Source organism: Gadus macrocephalus, chromosome 11 (assembly GCF_031168955.1).
Source record: "Gadus macrocephalus chromosome 11, ASM3116895v1".
NCBI lineage: Eukaryota > Metazoa > Chordata > Actinopteri > Gadiformes > Gadidae > Gadus > Gadus macrocephalus.
The window spans coordinates 13848907-13868756 of NC_082392.1; the positions used below are offsets into that span (position 1 = coordinate 13848907).

At 48.6% G+C, this 19850-nt stretch overlaps 2 protein-coding genes across 2 annotated transcripts in view; both read right to left on the bottom strand.

The window, feature by feature from the left end:
* cep192 (centrosomal protein 192) overlaps window positions 1-13162 on the bottom strand; it is a 35017-nt gene extending 21855 nt beyond the window's left edge. Inside the window, exons 1-26 of the mRNA XM_060064697.1 lie at window positions 12910-13162; window positions 12210-12442; window positions 11953-12045; window positions 11475-11620; window positions 11217-11278; window positions 10767-10902; window positions 10524-10639; window positions 10317-10406; window positions 10018-10197; window positions 9499-9649; window positions 8965-9167; window positions 8508-8630; window positions 8042-8188; window positions 7233-7521; window positions 6919-7068; window positions 6774-6838; window positions 6444-6668; window positions 5901-6042; window positions 5653-5732; window positions 4825-5100; window positions 3539-4388; window positions 3131-3245; window positions 2265-2421; window positions 1110-1947; window positions 600-748; window positions 6-236 (exon numbers count right to left, since the gene is read on the bottom strand). Coding sequence (XP_059920680.1) covers window positions 6-236; window positions 600-748; window positions 1110-1947; window positions 2265-2421; window positions 3131-3245; window positions 3539-4388; window positions 4825-5100; window positions 5653-5732; window positions 5901-6042; window positions 6444-6668; window positions 6774-6838; window positions 6919-7068; window positions 7233-7521; window positions 8042-8188; window positions 8508-8630; window positions 8965-9167; window positions 9499-9649; window positions 10018-10197; window positions 10317-10406; window positions 10524-10639; window positions 10767-10902; window positions 11217-11278; window positions 11475-11620; window positions 11953-12045; window positions 12210-12382 — 5187 coding nt within the window. The 5' untranslated portion in view covers window positions 12383-12442; window positions 12910-13162. The remainder of the gene's footprint in view (window positions 1-5; window positions 237-599; window positions 749-1109; window positions 1948-2264; window positions 2422-3130; window positions 3246-3538; window positions 4389-4824; window positions 5101-5652; window positions 5733-5900; window positions 6043-6443; window positions 6669-6773; window positions 6839-6918; window positions 7069-7232; window positions 7522-8041; window positions 8189-8507; window positions 8631-8964; window positions 9168-9498; window positions 9650-10017; window positions 10198-10316; window positions 10407-10523; window positions 10640-10766; window positions 10903-11216; window positions 11279-11474; window positions 11621-11952; window positions 12046-12209; window positions 12443-12909) is intronic.
* Window positions 13163-14090: 928 nt separating this feature from the next.
* seh1l (SEH1-like (S. cerevisiae)) lies at window positions 14091-19593 on the bottom strand. The gene is made up of 9 exons (XM_060064691.1): window positions 19357-19593; window positions 18863-18913; window positions 18611-18757; window positions 18070-18281; window positions 17233-17331; window positions 16979-17119; window positions 16525-16679; window positions 16104-16257; window positions 14091-14587 (listed from the first exon to the last, which is right to left on the bottom strand). The coding sequence occupies exons 1-9, from the start codon at window positions 19465-19467 to the stop codon at window positions 14410-14412; spliced, it is 1248 nt and encodes a 415-aa protein (XP_059920674.1). The 5' UTR covers window positions 19468-19593; the 3' UTR covers window positions 14091-14409.
* Between the last annotated feature and the right edge of the window lie 257 nt (window positions 19594-19850).

A 19850-nucleotide genomic window follows, 5' to 3' on the forward strand; every position in this document is an offset into this window, starting at 1 on the left:
CTCACCTCTAGCATGGGGTCCTCGGCCACAGCCACCAGCAACACCCTCTTGGCGAAGACGTCGGCCCTGACGCCGAGGTCTGGCTCTGCCGAGGCGGGCCAGGAGGACACGCTGAGCACGCACTGGTAGACGCCGGCCTGGGGAGGGACCAGCAGGACCTTCTGCTCCTCTGTGCTCTTCGGCCCCATGATGGTCTTGTTCTTGACCAGGAGCCACTGGTAAGGCAAGCTGTCCACCTGTGGAGAGCCACACGGGGACCCGGGGGAGAGAAGGAGGTCAGTGCCGCCCATTCCTGAAGACCACCGAGGGAAGGAACACTAGGGACTTTGAGGACACTGGAATTAAAAAGGAGTTTATGACGGAACGTCGTCAAAAGCCAGCATCAAATAAAAAGAGACCACTCTTGGAAAGCGTTTCTAGACGGAAGCAGCAGACAAGATAATACAGAAATGTTCCGAGACACGATGATGATTGAGTGATTTTGGGGTTCATTTTCCCCTCAACGCTACCGTTAACACTTCGATTCCCATCTCAGGGCAAACATAAAGATAAATCTATATATGCAGTTCCTGTTATTTCAACCGCATCGGAGCGCTCACCTTGGCTCCATCGAGGGCCAGACTGCTGACGGTGATGGAGACCTGCTGCCACCTCTCGGAGGGGTTGAAGAGGCTGAGGGAGGCCTGGGAGGCGATGCCCACACAGCAGGCGTGGGGGAAGCGCAGCTCCCCTGGCACCACCACTTGGCCTGGGGATGAGAGGGATTAGAGATGACTGGAGGATAAACAACATCTCCAAACACGCGGCGGAAGGGGGGAGGGGGGAGGCGAGCCAAGGCTCACCTCAGCGGTTTGAAGGAAAATTATATTGTATTCACAATAATATTTAACACCGAATCAATAGAGCGCCAAGTGTTAAAGGATTTGGCGTGAAAATAATCAAACTGATAAAAATTGAATGCTTATTGACACAAAATGGATAAGACACGTTCCCTCAAATCGCGTCTTTATTCAAGGGCACGGTTGGAAGTAGTAAAGAAAAAAAATATATACTAATATTTTGCCACAGCTCAGATAACATCCAGATACACGGGACACAAACAGCCCTACCTCTGAGCTCGTCCAGGCCCGCGGCCGCCCACGGCTCCACGCTGGGCTGGCCGAACGCCTTTCCCATCATGCCCAGCTCCGCCCGGCTGTTCTGGGGCCTGTGGAGCTGGTGGTAGCCCGCGGGCCCCGAGGCGTCCTGGAGGTGTCTGGACGACGGGTCACCGCCCGGTGCCAGGCCGTAGGGGCCTATGTGGTAGGCCACTGGGTGCCGCGTGCCTTCGGCACCCGGGTACTGCTGGGCCAGCTGAGAGCTGAAGAGAGACCGTCCGGCGGCGAAGAGGGGCTGCATCCCCGGGCGTTGGGTCTGGCCCGCCAGGCCCGGCCCCGGGGGCATGAAGCCAGAGAACGGGGGCGCGTACCGCAGCTCCTCTGAGGAGTAGGCGGGAGGCAGGCCCAGTCCTCCGCCGGGGCAGGCCTGGGCGGAGGCCGGGTCGATGGCCCCCCACTGCTGGGATCCCTGGCCGGGCAGGTGGATGTTGAGGTTACTGGCGTAGCCCGAGTCCACCTTGGTGAGCGGCGGCCCGGTGGGTTTAAAGTAGTTTGTGTGGAGGCCACAACCCGCCGGGGGGTGGTGCTGGGCGGGGTCTCTGCTGTGGAAGTGGCATTCGCTCTGGCTGCGGGTGCAGCTGAGGGCAGAGCCGCTGCGTTCGGGGCTCCTGCAGGGACGGCTTGAGGGAGGGGGCAGAGGGTCCAGGCTCTTGGACTGGTGGGAGGGCAGCTGTGAGTCCAGGCTCTTGGACTGGCGAGGGCCGTCCAGGTGGGACCGCGAGTCTGGCTCCAGGGGCGGTGTGGGACTGGCCCTGACGATGGTGGTGCTCAGTGCAATGGTTTGGTCGTTCTGTGGAGGAAGTATGTTATAGGCATCGACGTTGTGAGTGCTGTGTGTGTATCAACATATTGATATTGCTTTAGGATACAGGATGACATCTCGAGATTGTGTTTCGCATAACACAATGAATGTGCGGTTTCGTACCACTCTGTGTTGCTGTGAAATTAATATCTTCTTTATACCGATTTCCCTTCATATCTAGTGATACTTAACCAGTAATAATTTCTGCTCACAACTGCTCCTTTGCAGTGGGAAGTCCTAAAGTATTAGATGCTAAACACAAATACACCAGCCTAGTACGAATCCAAGCAAGAGTTGGGCAGTACCGGTTTCCTGTCTGGGGCGGGCACTGCGGTGCCGTCGTTGATGGAGATGTAGGTGAGCCTGCAGAGACTGGGGCTGGAGCAGGTGGACTGGGGGGAGCGCTCACAGTCTGGCCTTCTGTCTGCCGCCGTCCTGCTGGTAGGGGGAGAGGACATCGTGCTGGGGGGGGAAAACACACGCGCCACGAGCATAAACCCTCAGATGTGCCGCGCAGACACACCGCCACGCTGGGGGCCGGTGGAAAATGAAAGAGGAGGTTGAGATTGAAGCTGAAGTTACGGAAATATAAAAGAAAAATTAAACGCCACTACCAGGTTATGCTTTACGATCTTCTCTTTGATATCTCTTATCGTTCATTTCAAATGTGGTGATGATTTAGCATTCCATTTATCACTCTTTAGGTTAAAAGTAAAAAATATTATATTTATTACACAGCTCTGCTCAATGCCTTGGAACGCTCCGTTCATTTGCATGGGCCCTTCACAACTTCCGGCGGTGAATTATGTTTGATAATTCACCGTTGCTAAGCATATAATGACCGCCGTCAAGGAAAGTCAAATTTTTTTTTTTTTCCATCTTTCGTATCACTCAGCAAGTACTCCGGTAACTTAACAACCCCAGCGTACTCGGTTGATAAGCGACTTCAACGTCTTTGGCTGACTATTTCTTTGCTGATGAACCCTACGGAATGCAGTTAATAAATAAATTGTAAAAAGAATGGTGGTGCAATCCATGAGAAATTGTTTGCGGGCAAAATAAAGTGTTCAGTCTTTTTGACCTTCAAATATGAATAGGATAGAAGTGAGTAAACTGCTGAGCACCATGTGCACTACAGTGAATGAAAGACGTGCATGTGAAGTGGACATACCAGTCGCCCGGGAAGGATGTCTGGCTGGGAGAAGAGTGGATGAGGGGGCATGTGGACGGTCTGAAGTGACACGTGCTCTCCTCTCCAGCAGAGGGCTCAGACGAGCTCTGCGTCACTGCAGGGAGACGAGAACACCACAGTCAGACGCCACAAGGCAGGGATTTAGCCATAGTCTACCGTCAGTTTATTCCCCTATTCAGAAAAAAAGGCAATCCTATTAAATGTGTGTGTATCAAATGCACACTTAAAAATATATGTAGATTAAAAAAAGACATCTATATTCTGCTGTACTATCAATTAATCTGACTTTGTAAAATCTTTGCTGAAACACATGAAATTAGCTGCAAATGATACTCCCTGTTTCATAACACAATAACCCTAACTCATTTGATAAAGGTAATGACTCACTGAAGGCGTGTGGTGCAGGAGGCCGGGAGCTTCGGCAGGGGACCTCAGCTCTCTGCGCCTCCTGTTGGGGAGGCTGGGACCTGTTCTCTGGGCCGCTGCTGGAGGTCACAGGCTGACCCCGAGGCTGGCCTTGTTCCCGCAGGGGAGAGGAGCCTCTGAGGCAGGGCAGGCCCGAGCGTCCCTTCCCCAGCACGGGGGACGTCCCCGGAGGACCCGGCTGGACCCCGGGGTCCGTCTGGTTCTTCTGTGGGGCCTGTGAGGAGGCCCGGGGAGGGGTGTGAGCTCGGGGACCCACCTTCCCGGGAGCAGCTCTATATTCTGCTGTGGCACTCGGCGGGGCGGCACTGGCGTGCGGGGGAGGCCTGCCTCCGTCCGCGGCGGTGCCACTCAGGGCCCTGCTGTCCGCGGAGGACTTGGCTGTGGGAGGCTCTCCCGCGGTCCCGGACCGCCTGGCTGGCGTCGGGAGAGAGGGGGCTTTGGGGCGAGGGATGCCGCTCCTCCTCGGCTGCTGTGTACCGGGGAGGGAGTCGGACCGGGTCCTGGGGGGCTGGTCCTCGTCACCGGGGAGGGAGTCGGACCGGGTCCTGGGGTGCCGGTCCTCGTTGGTTCCACTCGACGCTACGCTCCGCGCCGACGCCCACTCTTCACCGCGAGCCAGGCCGTCCTGGGAGGCAGCTAGGTTGCTGGCCCAGGCGCTCAGGTCAAAGGTCGTGTGCGCCAGGGAGGAGTCGCTGGTGGTGCTGATGCGAGACGCGTCTGCCTTCCGCAGGTACCTCTCCATGTCGAAGGCGCCCAGCTCCCCGGCACAGGTGCTCTTCTGCAGCGCCTCCAGGAGAACGCTGTGATCCACCTGATGCAGGATATCAATGGAGAGCAGACGGATGACTTTCTTTTGGCTTTTTGTTTGTCCCCGCGGCATTGGTAATGTTAAGCATTCTATCAGGCAAAACAAGAAATAACAAGACTAAAAAAGGATGCAGTATATCGTCGTTAGCCTGAAGCGCCATGTCCCCGAGCAGTTAAAACAACATTTTGTTTTGCAATTCCGTATGACATTAATTCCCGGCATCTTCAGAGAGTGTTTGTCAAAGGGAAAGACTGCCCCTGGCACTGGGAATGGCTGGTCATCTCTCAGCTCCTGTGCCCTTAAAACCACCAATATTAACTTCTTGTTTGTTTCGTGCCTATGCATCACTGTCTTTGTAAAATGACTTGGGAACAATATACAGAAGATGACACTCAGCATCCGTGCAACGTCAGGTAACCTCCATCTCTTTGCCACTCACGTGTTGCAGCGGTGAAGTGCTCTCCGCGACCGATGACGCGCCGATCCCCGTGTTGCTGTGGCGACCCTTGGCCTTGCTCCGCCGGGACAGCTCCATGATCATGGCGGCCAGCTGGGACGGGTCGGCGCTGATGGAGGCGTCGGCGATGGCCGAGGTGATGGTGCTGATGCTCAGCATGAGCTCAGCGCTGGTGTTGGCGGGGGAGACGAGGCTCTGGTCCACGGACCCCGGTGCGGAGTGGGGGTCCCCCGGGAGCGAGGCGGGTGAGGACGCGGCCTGAGAAGACAGCGTGGTTTAGACAGACCCTCTTGGTTCCTTCATGACCAGACGCCTGGCGGCTACCGGCGTCCTGGAGAGCCACTGCCTCTGCAGCAGCCTTCCCGCGCTCGTGCAGATTGGTGGATCCACTCTTTTGCTTTAGAAGGTTGGTTTCAAGTTGTTTGGGCCAGAATGATCTTCAGCGACGAACTGAAACGTGAACCCTTAAGATCCGAATAGTCTCACAAGGCTATTGGTACACTGCCAAATGGACTGTATTCATTTTCTATGAACTTTATTTAACTTAAACAACATTTTGTTTGTTGTACTGCCATTATGGCACCCATTGCACTCCTAACCAGAGCTTGAAAGAGGGAGCCCTCTTCTTTCTCAATGCTTTTCCTCGATCTATTCCTTGCCCTTTAGAGGAATTAGGCCTAGGGTTGTACAATATGGCCTGTGAAGCCCTTTGAGAGACTAAATGTGATTGAGGCAAGCAAATAAAAGTGACTTGAGGGATCATGAAAGCTAGCCTTGGGAGAGCACGACAACAGTCGATTAGAAACGTACCTCTTCACAGAGTTGTGGATCGGGATCTCCTTTAGGTGACATCCTGTCACATGGGGCCTCCAGAGTTTTGTCCAGGTCCTCTGTAAAGAAAAGACACTTCAGCAGACCTTAACACACATTGAGGTATCGGTGTCAATACACCATCCCCCCACCCAACTACCCTATTATCCTTCAATCAGTGTTCAAGTATAGGCCTAAGCAAAACTATGCAAATCAGACAGTCCACCGTTTAGCGGTGGACAACAAACCTGCGTTGAGCGTTTGGTCCTGTTGGACCAGCTCAATGGTGTTACTGTGGACGGAGGAGTCTCTGGAGGAGACATCTGAAGGGCGGATCAGAGCGAAGGGGTCCCTCTTCTCTGGGGAGGTGATGATGTAGCCAAAAGAGGGCTGGAGGAGCAAAGACACCGAATGACATCCTCTCAGATGATTCACGTAAAAAAACGATTCTGCAACAATGCCATTACTGCTGGTTCTTTATACATAAACTGCCCAAGATGGATACGTATGGTACCGAATCAGCCATAACTAATGAGTATCTTATTGCGCGTGGTTAGAGACTGAACATGCAGATTACCCATTACGCGACATGGATTACGAAGAGTCCGTTTAACACCAAAGCAGCTATCACGGGTAATTCCCTACCACGGCCCAGCGATCTGCTCCGAATTAAAAAGACTGACTAGCTAGCACAGCTCTTGTCACCGTCACATTTCATTGCCTGTTTATTCAACTTCTTTCCAGCTGGTTGCAAGCAAATGCAGCGTTGGCAAACCCTGGGGTGAACTGACCCTCTTTACTCCGTCCAGATCATCGTCGGCACCGCCCAGACAGCCCAGGGCCTCCGAGCGCTGTCCGAAGAACTGGCCCAGGGAGAGGCGCAGGTAGGAGTGGTTCCCACGCTCAAACTCTGAGGAGGCCTGGGAGGCCCTCATCAGGACGTCGCTGCTGGTGGGGATCTTCCAGGAGGTGTCGCCCAGGGTGAGACTCTCGCCGGCCGCCTCGATCTGCTCCTCCTGGAGGGGGGGTGGGGGGTTGCGGAAGGAATTCCAACAGGTTATGTTTAACGGGTGTGGGTCGGGGTGGTAGGGGATGTTAGGATTTTATAATCCGTTACAAACCTGCATAAATTGGTGCTCCTTCTCAAACTCCTGTTGGTCCTCAATGATCTTATCAATAGCAGTGCCTGAAGTGGGGATTGAATTGGTTAAATGCTGACAGGGGACGGGGGGGGATTGACTGGTGGTTGGCAGGGGGTGTACATACTCGCTGGAACAAATTCCTCTGTCTGAAGCTGCCCAGTGTTCTCTGGTGCGTTCCCATCCACTTCCTTCTGAAACGAGGAGTAGTAAGCCAAGTCCGTCACCCACTTGCCCTCCTCATTCTGGTACACCACACTGTCCGGGGCGTTGTCCCCTGGAGTGACAAAGCAATGTGTACACGTTCAAATGTATTCACCACAATCAATACATCCGGCACTGCATCCACAGATGAAGGGCACGGATACGTTCTCATGGGCCACATGAGGTGAACTTGGTTTAGGTTTAAACTCAGACTTCAGGAAGAGACCCGGAACCCACCTTGTTTGAACTCCGCCTCCAGGTCGCCAGGGCAGTGGTTCCAGTCGTCGTCCGACTCCTCCTGCTCGTGCTGGAAGCTCTTGGAGAAGTACTTGGCCTCCAGGGAGCTGGAGGGGCCGTCGTGGTTCTCCTCCTCGCTGGTGCTCTCAGGGGGCCCGGCTGCGGTGCCACCGCCGCAGGGTCCTCCTCGGAAGCCCAGGGAGAGCCTGCCTCCATCGGCGACGTCAACACCATCCTCATCTTCATCCTCAGCATCATCACATCCTCCAGCTCCCCAGTCTGGGAGCACCTGGAGGAGAGGTCGGTGGAGAGGTGAGTCATAAATGCTGACGCAGCGAGTGCTCTTGGTTACAGGAAGTGTGTGCGTGTGGGGGGGGGGGGCACTACGCATATTCAGTGTGAAAGCGTATGGAGACCGTTTTTCTGCCTCTAATGGGACACAACAGCATCGACGTCTTGCCGGTCTCCAGCTCTGCTGACGTAGCGCATGGGGAGCCACTTAGCTGAGTAACACTCTGGCGGGATTAGAGCGAGGCCCTTTTGTGTATGAAAGGTGCTTATCGAACACACTGTGCTTTGGCTTTCAGAGGAACGCAACCACCCATGAGCACCTGCTCCAACCCATGGATATGCAGCATTCAAGTGTCAAACAAGTGTGGGTAATGAAACACCTTCTGAATAATAATGCATTTTTTGGTGTAGATGCTTGGAAAATGAGCTGAATGCCTAGAACCAGAATAGAAGTCAGGAATTTTAACAGCAAGAGTTACTGTGGCACAAAGTATTGTGTTTTACGGACTGGTCTGTACCTGCGAGAGGCGAAAGCTGCTCTGGCTACCCTGGAGCGGAGTGACTGCAGAGTCGTTAGGTCTCCAGTGCCCAGAGCCAGTCCTCATGTACAGGGAGTCCAGCGCAGTCTCTGCAGTGGGCCCCGACTGCGTGCTGTCCATAGCGTCCTGGAACATAAAGGAAAAACTTGACTGTCTTGTGGATATAATGTGACTGGCAGGTTCAAAGCATCAAATCATAGTGAGTACTGCACGCATTTATTTTCAAAAGATTGTAAAGACTATTAAAACAAATGTGCAATTTATTGTAGTTAGATTCAAATCAAATTACAAACCGTTACAACTCAGCAAACGCTGTACAATTATTTTTATATACATTAGGCCCCACAGGATATCATTTAAATGATAATCTGTTAAATCCCAAATTAATAACCGCACTCACACTTTCCTCTGTAAAGCACAGATCTGAGCCCCTCCAAGTACCCACCAGTGCCTCCTGTCGGTCCACGCTCATGCTCCAGTTGACTGGGGAAATCCTGGCAGCGCTGGCCGGGGCCTCGGGCGGGGAGCTGGCCTCGCCTGTTCCCACCGGGCCCACGCGGTCCCCCATCTGACACACACACACACACACACACACACACACACACACACACACACACACACACACACACACACACACACACACACACACACACACACACACACACAGACAGAATAATAATGACCCAAATCCCATTTTCGATGGACATACAACTTTTTTTACCATGTTTCCATTTAGGTAATCTAAATGGTTCTAGTTAAGTGGTGCAATTCTTTATATATTGTTCAAACATGAAGATCCATCGTGCATCACTTGACATTGACTCCTTTATTCTGTAGAGGTCCCTCTAACAGACCCTTCCCTGAGGAGCCAGCCTGCTGTGGTTCTACCAGTGAGGCCTCACCTCCGTGGGCCCGGAGAAGCCGTTCCTTCCGAACCCGGGCAGGTGGGACAGACCCAGCGCTCCGCCCTCCCCGCTGCTCCCCACGATCCCCAGCCCCCGCAGGACGTCGTAGGTGGTCGCCGGGAGAGGGGCCGCAGACCCTCCACCGTCGTTGCCACTCTCGTCGCTACCGCTGCTCCCGTCTCCGCCGCCGCCGTCGCCGCCTGGCGGAGCAGGAAACCAAACCGGCAGGTGAGCTTGACAGGTGACGTGAAGGGACGCGGGCCACCAGCCACAAGGTGAACAAATGTACACATGGGGAAAATAAACTAGGAAAAGTTTTGATGGGAGATTGAAAAAAAAAAAAAATGAACACCCACACACACACACAATTTTCGAAAAAGTAAGAAAAAAGTAAGAAGATAATGACTACCTAAATAAATGAGTATGCCTAGAGGTACCACAGTCCCTGAATTACAGCAATAACGGTGTCTGCGGCTGATTAACTGTCTGTAAATCCAACATGGTGAATCTTTCAACCCTTTGTTTTTTTACCTGCGACAGGAGGGTTGATGACCTGTCCCTCAGCAGAACGTCTGTGTTCGATCCCTGAGGCGGGGGGTCCGCCCCGGCCGCTGGACGCCTCGTCGTCTGAACTGCCCCCCTCCAGCCCCGGACGGAAACTAGGACGATTGCTCTCACCCACCTGCTCTCTCACACACACACACACACACACACACACACACACACACACACACACACACACACACACACACACACACACACACACACACACACACACACACACACACACACACACACACACACACACACACACACACGTGTGTATTCAGGGGTACAGCATGTGAAAAAAAAAAATAATGGACTGCACTAGACACGTGGCTTTTGGAGCCACTCAAAGTGCCTTCCTTTTGTTGCCTTCCTCTCCTAAAGTAGGGTTGGCTATGCAGGTCGACGCCCTGTGCGTCAGAAGCACTTGGAGAACTCGCCCCAGGACACCTGGATGCTTTAACTAGCAGGATAGAACCAGTGGCCAGGTGGATGTGAACTCACCAGCTGTCTTGAAGTGCTGGGCAGCAGCAGCTGGGTCCTGGAGGTGTTGTTTCTGGAGGTGTTGGTCCTGAAGGAGTGTGCCCTGGCCGCCTCCAGCTCGTCCTCAGTGTCTTCATCGCTTGCTGGGCATGAGTCCATACCTGTAGCGGCAAGCCGCACATCGGGCATCTGGAAGTCATCCTGGAGGAAACACGGAGGAGAAGGTGCACACAAGGTCTTTTGGTTAAGAAGACTTAATTGACTTAAGACTAATGAATAACAGTAGCACAACACAATGGCATTTCAAAATCAATAGCAACCTGATCGTAATCATCCAGGAACTGCTCCCGATTATTTTCCTGCTCTATAGAATTTGTGTTTGAGGTCCTGTTAGGCAATCCTGACAGCCCCTGGAAACATTGGAAAAGGCAAAAATCACAAGTAAATGAAAAATACTGCTTCTATCTGGCCAGTTGGACAGCTGGGAGAGACCATGTCTATGAATGAATGAGAGGCTGGAAGCTCACCGTAGCAGGGATCTCTTGGCCTTCCACTCGGCCTCTCTGCATGGCCGGCGGGACGAGCGTCTTGAAGTAGAGCTCCAGCTCATCATCAGGCAGGTTGTTCAGATCCACCTCATCGTCTGGCGGTCAAAGACGAGATCCTTGTTTAAAACCAGCGTCACCTCCTTGTATCACTAGTCTGCCTTATTTAATTTCTTAGTCAGAAAACCAGTCTTGAATTAGGAGGCTGAAGGGCAGAAAACCCACCTGTGAGGTCACTGTTGATGCTGTCCACGGACATGAGCTTTTCATTGGCCAGGAAACTGGCAACACTGAAACCGTCGCTCCCTGCCTCGTCACTTGCTGGGCCGTCTTCTTCAGTGCTAGCTTGGAGGGGCTGGACCTATGTGGACGGACATGTGACGAGAGAACGAGGGGGAGAGAGACTTTGGTGTTGAAGAATATCCGGTAGCATTATGAACAACCACCCATTCATAAAAGTCCTGCACAAACATTTCATCAGCTGGTGATTATATAATGCAATGGAAAAAAAGTCTTTCCCATAAAGCTATTTTAATGGCAAACTGTACACTTACAATGAAATATAATTTGAAATTCTGAAACCATTCTTTTATCAAACCTTCTATAATGTAGACCCAGTTCCAATTCTAAACAGACCAAACACATCATGTTCATCCTGAATATAAATGACTATACCTTGGTGTCCATGGTATCCCTAGGCATGTACTGTGCGAATGTCAGGAGCCCTGTAGAGAGATCTGTCAGGACACAAAGACATTCATGGAAATGTTCAAAACCTAGGGAAAAATTTAGTAACGGCCCAATCAAATTGAAGATGACAAACAAAGATGACAAACAAAGTGTCAGAAATCCGGCTACACTGATGGAATGCGTCGTGCAACCGGGTTGCAGAATTATTTTCTATGTAAAAAAGGAAATGTGTCAATTTCTTACCAGATCCTAGATCTGTGGCTCGCCCTTGAAGAGTCATTGATTTGAATGGTTGAGAGCCCCGTGCACTGGATTGTGACTCATCCATGGGAATCTTTACCAGCATATCCATGAAACCATGAGCTGCAATGTAGTCCTCTGCATTGTCCCTGTGGCACAGATAAGGATGTAATCAATTAATCTTATAGAAGATACAGAAGGACAAACGCATATCAGAAATGAGAAATTATATTGAGGGCAATCTTGTTTATAAATTACATTAGATATAGCAACAATTATCTATGACATCTCAGTCATGGCTAATTTCAATTGTATAAACACGGTTTAAATAACAATCTTTCACAGATGTCTCAAAATAATCCAACATTAAAATAACTGTCAAATGTAGGAAAAAGTGGGAGGGCATATATCCCTGCATCATGAAGGAGAAAAATAAAATGAATGACACACAAACAGTCTCAACGTGTAGGTAGTTACTCACATATCATCCTTAAAACTGAGGCAGAAATTGGCCTTCTCTCCATTAGATGACAGCTGACCCCCCTCCAGGTATGACACATCATCCACATTCCCTCTGCAAAACAGGCACGATGAACGTGTGTTACCCTCTTAACCATCCAGATAAGAGCAACCACTGGCATTCAATCAAACTGCATGTGTGATGTCAGAAGGACATGCAATACGCACGCACGTTTCACTAATAAGGGCTACTACAGCATCCAAGCACACTAGACATACCTGATGTCAGCCCCAGCTCTAATCTTCGCTACAGTAGACGCAGCCACGGGAAAGCCGGGGCCTGAGCCCAATGTCACGTTCCCCAGTGCGACAGGGCCACTCGTGCTATCCAGGGAGCTGGAAAGGAAGCTGGGCAGGGGCTCATCCTCCAAATTGAAAAAACTGTCTGCCATGTCGAGTCAATCAAGGAGTGGCTTGAACTCCAATCAGGGAAGTGTCATTTTAAAACAAACCTATAAAAACATAAATGGCAAGTAAAGAACCCTCCTATAACACCAGCTCAAACGACGCAGTGATGAGTTTAGCCTAGTGTGGTGTGGAGGACTATTGCTTCCAAGATCAACATGCCACCACTCATATCATTTAATAAACTACTGCGTTATTCTGGGCATAAACGCAGTGTGGATCATTAGCTACTCGCACACTTAAAAGCACGGTCCAGCTGTGGTAATTTGCAAACGAGCCACATAAAGTCAAATTAGGAGAGCCAAAGGCTAAAACACTTGAGCTTAGCTGGTCGAGTTCGGCCAACGTTACTTCAAGTTGTGTACATAATTTACAACAATTGAAGGGAGTTTTTGGACATGTGTATATTTCAAAACAACATATCGAACATCGGCCCACCACTGGTGTAATATACTTGCTTTTTATAGAAAACGTGTACCTGGAACTGATGGTGTGTTGATTAGTTACAACTTACTGATTGAAGTCGTTTTTTGCAGCGACACTTTGGTTCTTCCTAGTCTCAGAAGTAAGTATATTTTACTTGATACGGACAACAAGCAGATTTCGATTCACTTCAAATCCTACAAAGCAGTTATTTCACATTTAACGCGTCGTCTACTTTGATAACATAAATAACAAACAAGCGGTGCAACAGTTTGTGATGCCAGTGTTCACAGGAAGCCCGCGCATCGTCACTTCAAGGAGGCGTGGCTTTGCCGGGTTACGTCTGCTTTTATTGGCCAAATAAACTCAAAGGAAGCCTAAACTGAGAGAGGAACCTGATGTCTAGCGTTATACCGGTCTACCGCAACAAATAGCCGTCTCTTACTTCCTGTGTACGACCGTTAACAGTTCCTTGAGCTAGGAGATTTACAACTTGAAGAGAATAACAACAAAAAAGACAAGGGGATTAAATGTGGATATTTTAAGACCATTTTGAGAACGCAATATCCGAAACATTTAACGGAAACTGATATCACTTCCTCTCTCGTCTTTTGCCTCTAAACCCATGTAACGATACGGACCGCCCTCTCTCGAAAATAACGCTTATTTCGAGCATCCCGTTCCCGTTAATCCGTTGTCAGAGTGCGCCTGGGAATGAGATTGGCTCGTCACAGAATTGAATCTGAATTATCCGACCAATTGACCACATTTTAAAACAATAGACTAATAAACATCATTTCAATCACTGGGATCCGATTAAAATGTATAGGACCCAGCAATTAACACTTGCCGTTGCTATGGATGAAAAGCTTTGATTTATATTCGTGTCATGTGTTCTGTAGAGCAGCTGCAAGGATAGTTTAGTATGCAGACAGCTGCTCGCTCGATTGCAGTCTCAGACATTCCAACTTTAGCAACACTATTACAATATGAGATCAGTTTAAAAGGAATAGTGAGATTTCAAACCACCATGTAAGAAATCAGCTTCTGACATAAAGATATAGCATTGTTAATTTCATATCATGTGAAAGTCTAATCTTTTCCATTGAGAACAGATTAAGGACAGTTATTCCAAATGGAATGGGTCGAATCAAGAGCATGAACTCTCTGTGATGATGAATCACAGTCTTTTTTCAGAATGGCAGCCGTTTCACGTGGTTACTTGTCATCCAGTTCTTAATACAAGCAAACAAACCCAATGAAACACTCCCAATAGTTAAAACAACCGTTTATTCCCCTTTCAAGACGATTTGGAGGATATAATAATATAATTATTTGAATAGTTTGATCAGGAGGATATATGTATATTAGTTTAAAGGGGCTTTATACATGCACCAATTTGGAATACGAAAAAGCATATTTCTACAAAATTATCCAAGATTATCCAAGGATTATCCAAGGGTCAGATTAGGGTTAAATTAAATTTCCAAAAAGAAAATTACTTCTGTTTACGAAAGATATGTATTCTTCAACACAGACCCCCTGAAAAGAGGCAGCAGCTGGAGTGGAAATATAGAGGAGCCCTCGTTATTCATTGGGCTTCTGCTTCGGGTAAAGACAGAAGAGCTTTGGAGTAGAGTCTGCGGAGTGAGGCTTGCTGCTGAGGCTGAGCGGGCTCAGCATCACAGTGCTCTATGAGGGAGGAGGGCGGCAGCAGGTGGCCGGACCTGGAACCAGCCCTGGGCGTTTCCAGCGGGGGAAAGAAATACCTGAAGCAACGCCAAAAACGGGGACAGGCGGACAGGGGGGGGGGGGGGGTGAAAAATAGGACGACGTACAGGACATATCACAGGGGGTATGACAAGACGTTGAAGACAAGGGAAATTATAAAAGGATGTTGGTACATTGTGTATATATGTAAGATGGTGAACAAGCAATGAAAACTGTATGTAAACAAGTAAAAACAAGAATTTTATTTTGGCAGCGTGGGAAGTGCTGTGACATTAATGTCCATATGCCAGCCCAACTGACCAGAAACATGTTCATCGTCAAACAGGTGGTTGCAGAAGGAACTATTTTAAAGCTAGCTTGTTAGCGTTCCCAACACCCATGTCCACATGGAGACACATGACTTCCCCCTGGCTACAACACGTGTGGGTTCGGCCCAGGAGGAGACATTAGTAATAAGCAGGGTGCTGTTGGTGCGCGGTTGAGTGGGTCGGTTTCCGCAGGGGTGGAGCAAATGGGGTTCTCATACCAGTCCTGTGGGGCATGCAGCAAGCGGTACACCACCACATCAATCCACGACAACCCAATTCATACACATACAATGCAAGAAACTGATTTAAAAAATGTTATTTATTTGAATAGGGTCACGACTCACAACCCCCCCCTCCCAACAATAATGCCAAGCAACGTCCAGTCATTATGTTATCCAGCTTCGCAAGCAACCAAACTTATAAATCAGAAGTTATTGTGAATATAATTACAGCCATATACAGACATCCAGAAGGAAAAAATGGCTCAAAAGACCATACTACAATTGGTATTTACACAATTAGTTTACAATATAATGTATCATTTAAGCTATTTCTGATATTGTATTGTCAATGTGTACAAATTTTGGATTGTTCGATTTAACAAATCCCAGTACACACAATTCATTAACTCTGTAACTATAGGCCTTCCATGCTACTTCGAGTGATTCCTGTTTAGTGTATTAATTTGGAAAGGGATTGTCAAGAAAATGCTGATAAACCTGCGAGGTTAGTCAGCCTCTCAAGTAAAGTAGCAAAAATGCATTGTGTTATTGCATTGGTAACCTCACTAAAGACACCTTAGTCGCTTCAAATTAACAAACATTCATTAACTTTAAAACATCCATAAGAGGCACTGAATTCATAAACATTTTTATTTGCCCTTTTTATTGTACACAAATAAAGCAGTTAGTTGGACCACAACAGACAATATGATGGGAATGTGCATCCAATGTGGTTGAAACAAAAACAACTCAACCTCACTGCTGTGCCAACAGCCTGTGAGCCAAAAGCAAAAGAAATAAAACAAGCCAAGCTCCTTGCATGAGTTGTGAATCGGTTTAGAGTCCGGTGGGGGTCAGTGAGCTGTTCAGAGTCCCAGTAAAGGTGAGGAAGTAGCCAGTCGTCAGTTTTGATGACAGGGGGGGACGAGGTAGGGAAGGAAGGGGGGGGGGGGGGGGGGGGGGGGGGGGGATGTTGGCCGGGGCTGAGGCGAGTGGTGTTAGAACACACCCCACACAGCACCTACCTGCCCGCCGTGGTCCCGTTCAGGATGCTCTGTGACGCCTGCACGCTGGAGCCCACCACAGTGCTCATGGCGGTGGGCTGGCCCGAGGTCCCTGTCAGAGGGCTGCCGTCTCCCTTCAGGATGCCTGTGCACTTCCAGTTGTCCATGTAGTTGGCTGTGGGGATGGAATCATAGAACGGGTCATCACAATGGATGTGAGAGGATAAACGTTCAAATCAAACAAGTTTAGATTGTCAGAACAATTAACAACATTAACATATATTTGCATTGCTTACTCAAAAGTTTTCAATATCAATACCCCATATTACAAACTACTCATATTGCACACTTAAAACCCTACAGGGGGACGCGGCAATCAAATATGTGTGTTCAATCCAAGATGCTCAAAAGGGCTTCAGAAACATAGTTTGTTTCAACCCACCTTTCCAGAGACGCACGCATCCGTCGTCCCCAGAAGAGGCCAGCAGAGTGCTGGTGATGTTCCAGCTCACGCGCCACACCTGGGAGTTATGGTTGTCAAACTGGGCCATGATCAGCACCTCAAACTTGGTTGGTCCCGATGAGGTGCTCTCTTTTCTGTCATAGGGGTTGTGAGTAAAAAAGGAGTCGGTTATCTGAGATAAGACCCAGATTGTATATTTGAGGTGAAAAGACAAACTACCAAATAGACTTTTCCATTAATTAAAATCGATTTATGAGTTGTTGTTCTTTACAGCTGTCTAACCTGTTAGGGATAGAATTTTTGCTTAAGGATTAAATCACATCCATTATAAATGTTGTCCTGTGCTTACATTCTGATTGCATGTAGATATAAATTAACATCCGTCTCCCCTCAAATCTGTATTTATAACAGTGAGAAGTTGAGAGTTCCCTACCTTAAAGGTACCAGCTTGAAAATTCTGACATCCTTGGTTGCGATGGCGAGCACGTGGAAAGACCTTCCCAGGTTTGGGGCGAACGCAATGTCATGCACAGCATCTGTCACGGTCATCAACGTCTCCGCTTTAGCATATTTCCTGCTTCCAATTTTGGCCAGGATCAAAACAGAACAGACATATTTTGAATAGATCACAGATGAGGGTCACTATATCTTTACCCAGGTCTCTGGTATAGTAGCAGTAAAACTGACCTTGTGTTCTCATTGTACTCGTAGATCTGGACCTTGCCGCCATACGTCACATTGCTGTCGTCACTGCCCACCGCAATCATTGGGGGGTGAGCACGGGAGCTGGGGGAGGGGTTGTGAAACACAGCTAAATAAATGGCAGGCATATGATCTACAAGCCCCAAGAATCGCTGTACTGCTACACTAGACTGGGTAGCCCCGCCCACTCTGCCGGCGATTTGAATTCGCCCTGCAGAAGGGTCTGGAGAAGAGCAATACATTTCTTTCTGCTTCCGATACGTTTCTGCAGGAGCCAATCACCAACCTGGCTTATCCCACCCCTGACGCGCTATTGGCTGGTTTAACACAAAGAAGACAGGCAAGCGGCGGAAAGCAGCCACTTGCACACAGAGTCTGTTGAACTAGGCCCGATTATTACGCCTCTTGAGCTGAAATGACAGCAGCTTCCCCCGACCAACGTGCAATCTACGATTGAGCTTCTTCTGGCAATAGCCAGGCTAGTGCTATACCCTACACTGAAAGGTGCCACAGATCTAAAAGGAAGGTCGACATGTACTCAAGTTTTCTGGTTCAATAGGTGTTCAATTTTAGGATATTCTCAAAATCTCTTGCAATTATATTATTTAAATATTATTGTATAATAAGTAAATGAATGATAAATTTAGACTTAAAACGGTATACTAAATAACGGAATACTAAATGTACACTTAATAACGTGTCTTATGTATCTTTTATCTGACAGAATGTTTCAATTTGCATGTGTTAAACGGTACAACACTTTCAGAATCCAAGGTAGGAGCCGGAGGTACTTAATGGTCTAGGGCGGGCACAAACACAGACCTGGAGGGGTTCCAGGAGATACAGCTACAGCTGAGCTTGCAGGAAATCTCATGCTGCAGGGACCACTGGCTGAGGTTCATCACGTCAGGAGCCTCGTAGATCCGCACCACGCCGTCGGCGGAACAGGTGGTCAGCATCAGACCCATGTGTTTGGGGGCAAACTTAACGTCCGTCACCGATGTCCTGCTGTCAACCAGAGTGGTCCGCTTGATCTGAGGTCACAGGAGACATTTGAATCACACAAGGGAACAAATGGGGCCAAAGTTCAGCTTTCGTTAGAACCGTTATGTCCCCTTAAAACTCCTCTTTGCTAATGTTAGTTTACAACAAGTTTGTGCATCTTGTTGAATGTTTACCAAGAAGATATATGCATATTTTCAGTCAAATATAGGTTAACACAGAGTGTTGTCAGAGGAAATCCGGTAAGATCAGCAGTAAGAGCCCAACTCGCAATAACAACACTATTTGAATAAAAAAATATTGTAAAAAAATAAGTTAAATGTAGGCTTTATGACTTCAACAGACAGGAAGATAAACAAACCCAATGACTCTGTCCTCTCTGTTTGTCATTAGACTCCCCAACAATCTCTTCCCACACAGCAGCCGTTCGGTCAAAGGAGCAGGACGCCAGCACCTGCCCAAACTCTGGATGAGCCCAGGTCACCCGCCACACCGACCCACTGTGTGTCTGGCAAGAGGGGAATTTTTTATTTATTTTTTAAAAAGGAGTGACGATTGGACATAATGCATTTTTTTGTTTCGATGTCCTTATGTGACCAAGAGGATATCAAACCTTCCAACTAGCTGTGCAGTGCCACTCTCCGTTCTCACTTTTGTCCCAAACCTGAGGAGCATCAGAAATGAAACGCATCAAATACGATCGAATCAAGCAACTAATGCTATCATACATTCAACAAGTACTCCCGTCTAATCTGTCTGGAAACCGAAGCCTCAAGATTTGACGAAAACGTCTTAATGTCATGTCCGTTTGACAACGACAATCACATGAATGAATCAACGCTGTGCTTCATGCTTGCGAGTGTGTGCAGGTCTGGGATGTTTGAAGTCACTCTGCATGATTAGCACCACACTAACTAACGAAGGGGCTGGCGGAGTTACCCCATGCGAGAAAAAGCTTCCGTGTCAGAAAGCAATCGAATGATAGCAAACCAACACGTACGAAGCAAGGGTACAAAAGATATGGCGAGCAATATTAATGGGAGGGCGAGCAATATTAATGTGAGGCTAATGGTCCTCAGCTAATGCTAACATTAGCAAAAACATTACCTTCACACTTTGGTCACTTGAGCAAGTAGCCATTCTGCGACCGTGGAAATCATATGATACATCGTGGATTAAGTCTTTGTGATCTGCTGCAATGCTGCGTGCCACAAACATGATTCGTATAATTCCAAAACGACACCTTATCAGAACTACTCCAGCTCAGGTTGAGCTAAGCTAGCAAGATGTCATGTGTACTTCTAGTGTGGAGTTGTGGTTGGCGCCGGGCGCTCGAGTCAAAGCCAAGCAGAGACGTGAGTTTGCCGCACGGTGGCGCAGGAACACCTTCTTCTAGATGGGACCTTTTAAAAAAGGGACTGTCAAGAGTTAAGTAAAAATCTTTCATAGGTCAACATTTTAAAAGATACGGTGCAAGAGCAATAATTATTTCATTAAGAAAAGTACAACTTCAATAAATGTTTACTTCACTCAAACGCTGTTTTTACTCGATGTAGTAGGTTGCCATGTTTCATTCAATCCCCTATTTGTTATTATATAAT

Bases quoted from the DNA above. Each gene is read 5' to 3' on its own strand.
- seh1l (XM_060064691.1), bottom strand. From the start codon at position 19,467: ATGTTTGTGGCACGCAGCATTGCAGCAGATCACAAAGACTTAATCCAC. The intron at 17,120-17,232 runs GTCAGTTTTACT...AATTGGAAGCAG, and splicing joins GAGTACAATGAGAACACAAG to GAAATATGCTAAAGCGGAGA. The intron at 16,680-16,978 runs GTAGGGAACTCT...CCCCTATGACAG, and splicing joins TTCAAGCTGGTACCTTTAAG to AAAAGAGAGCACCTCATCGG.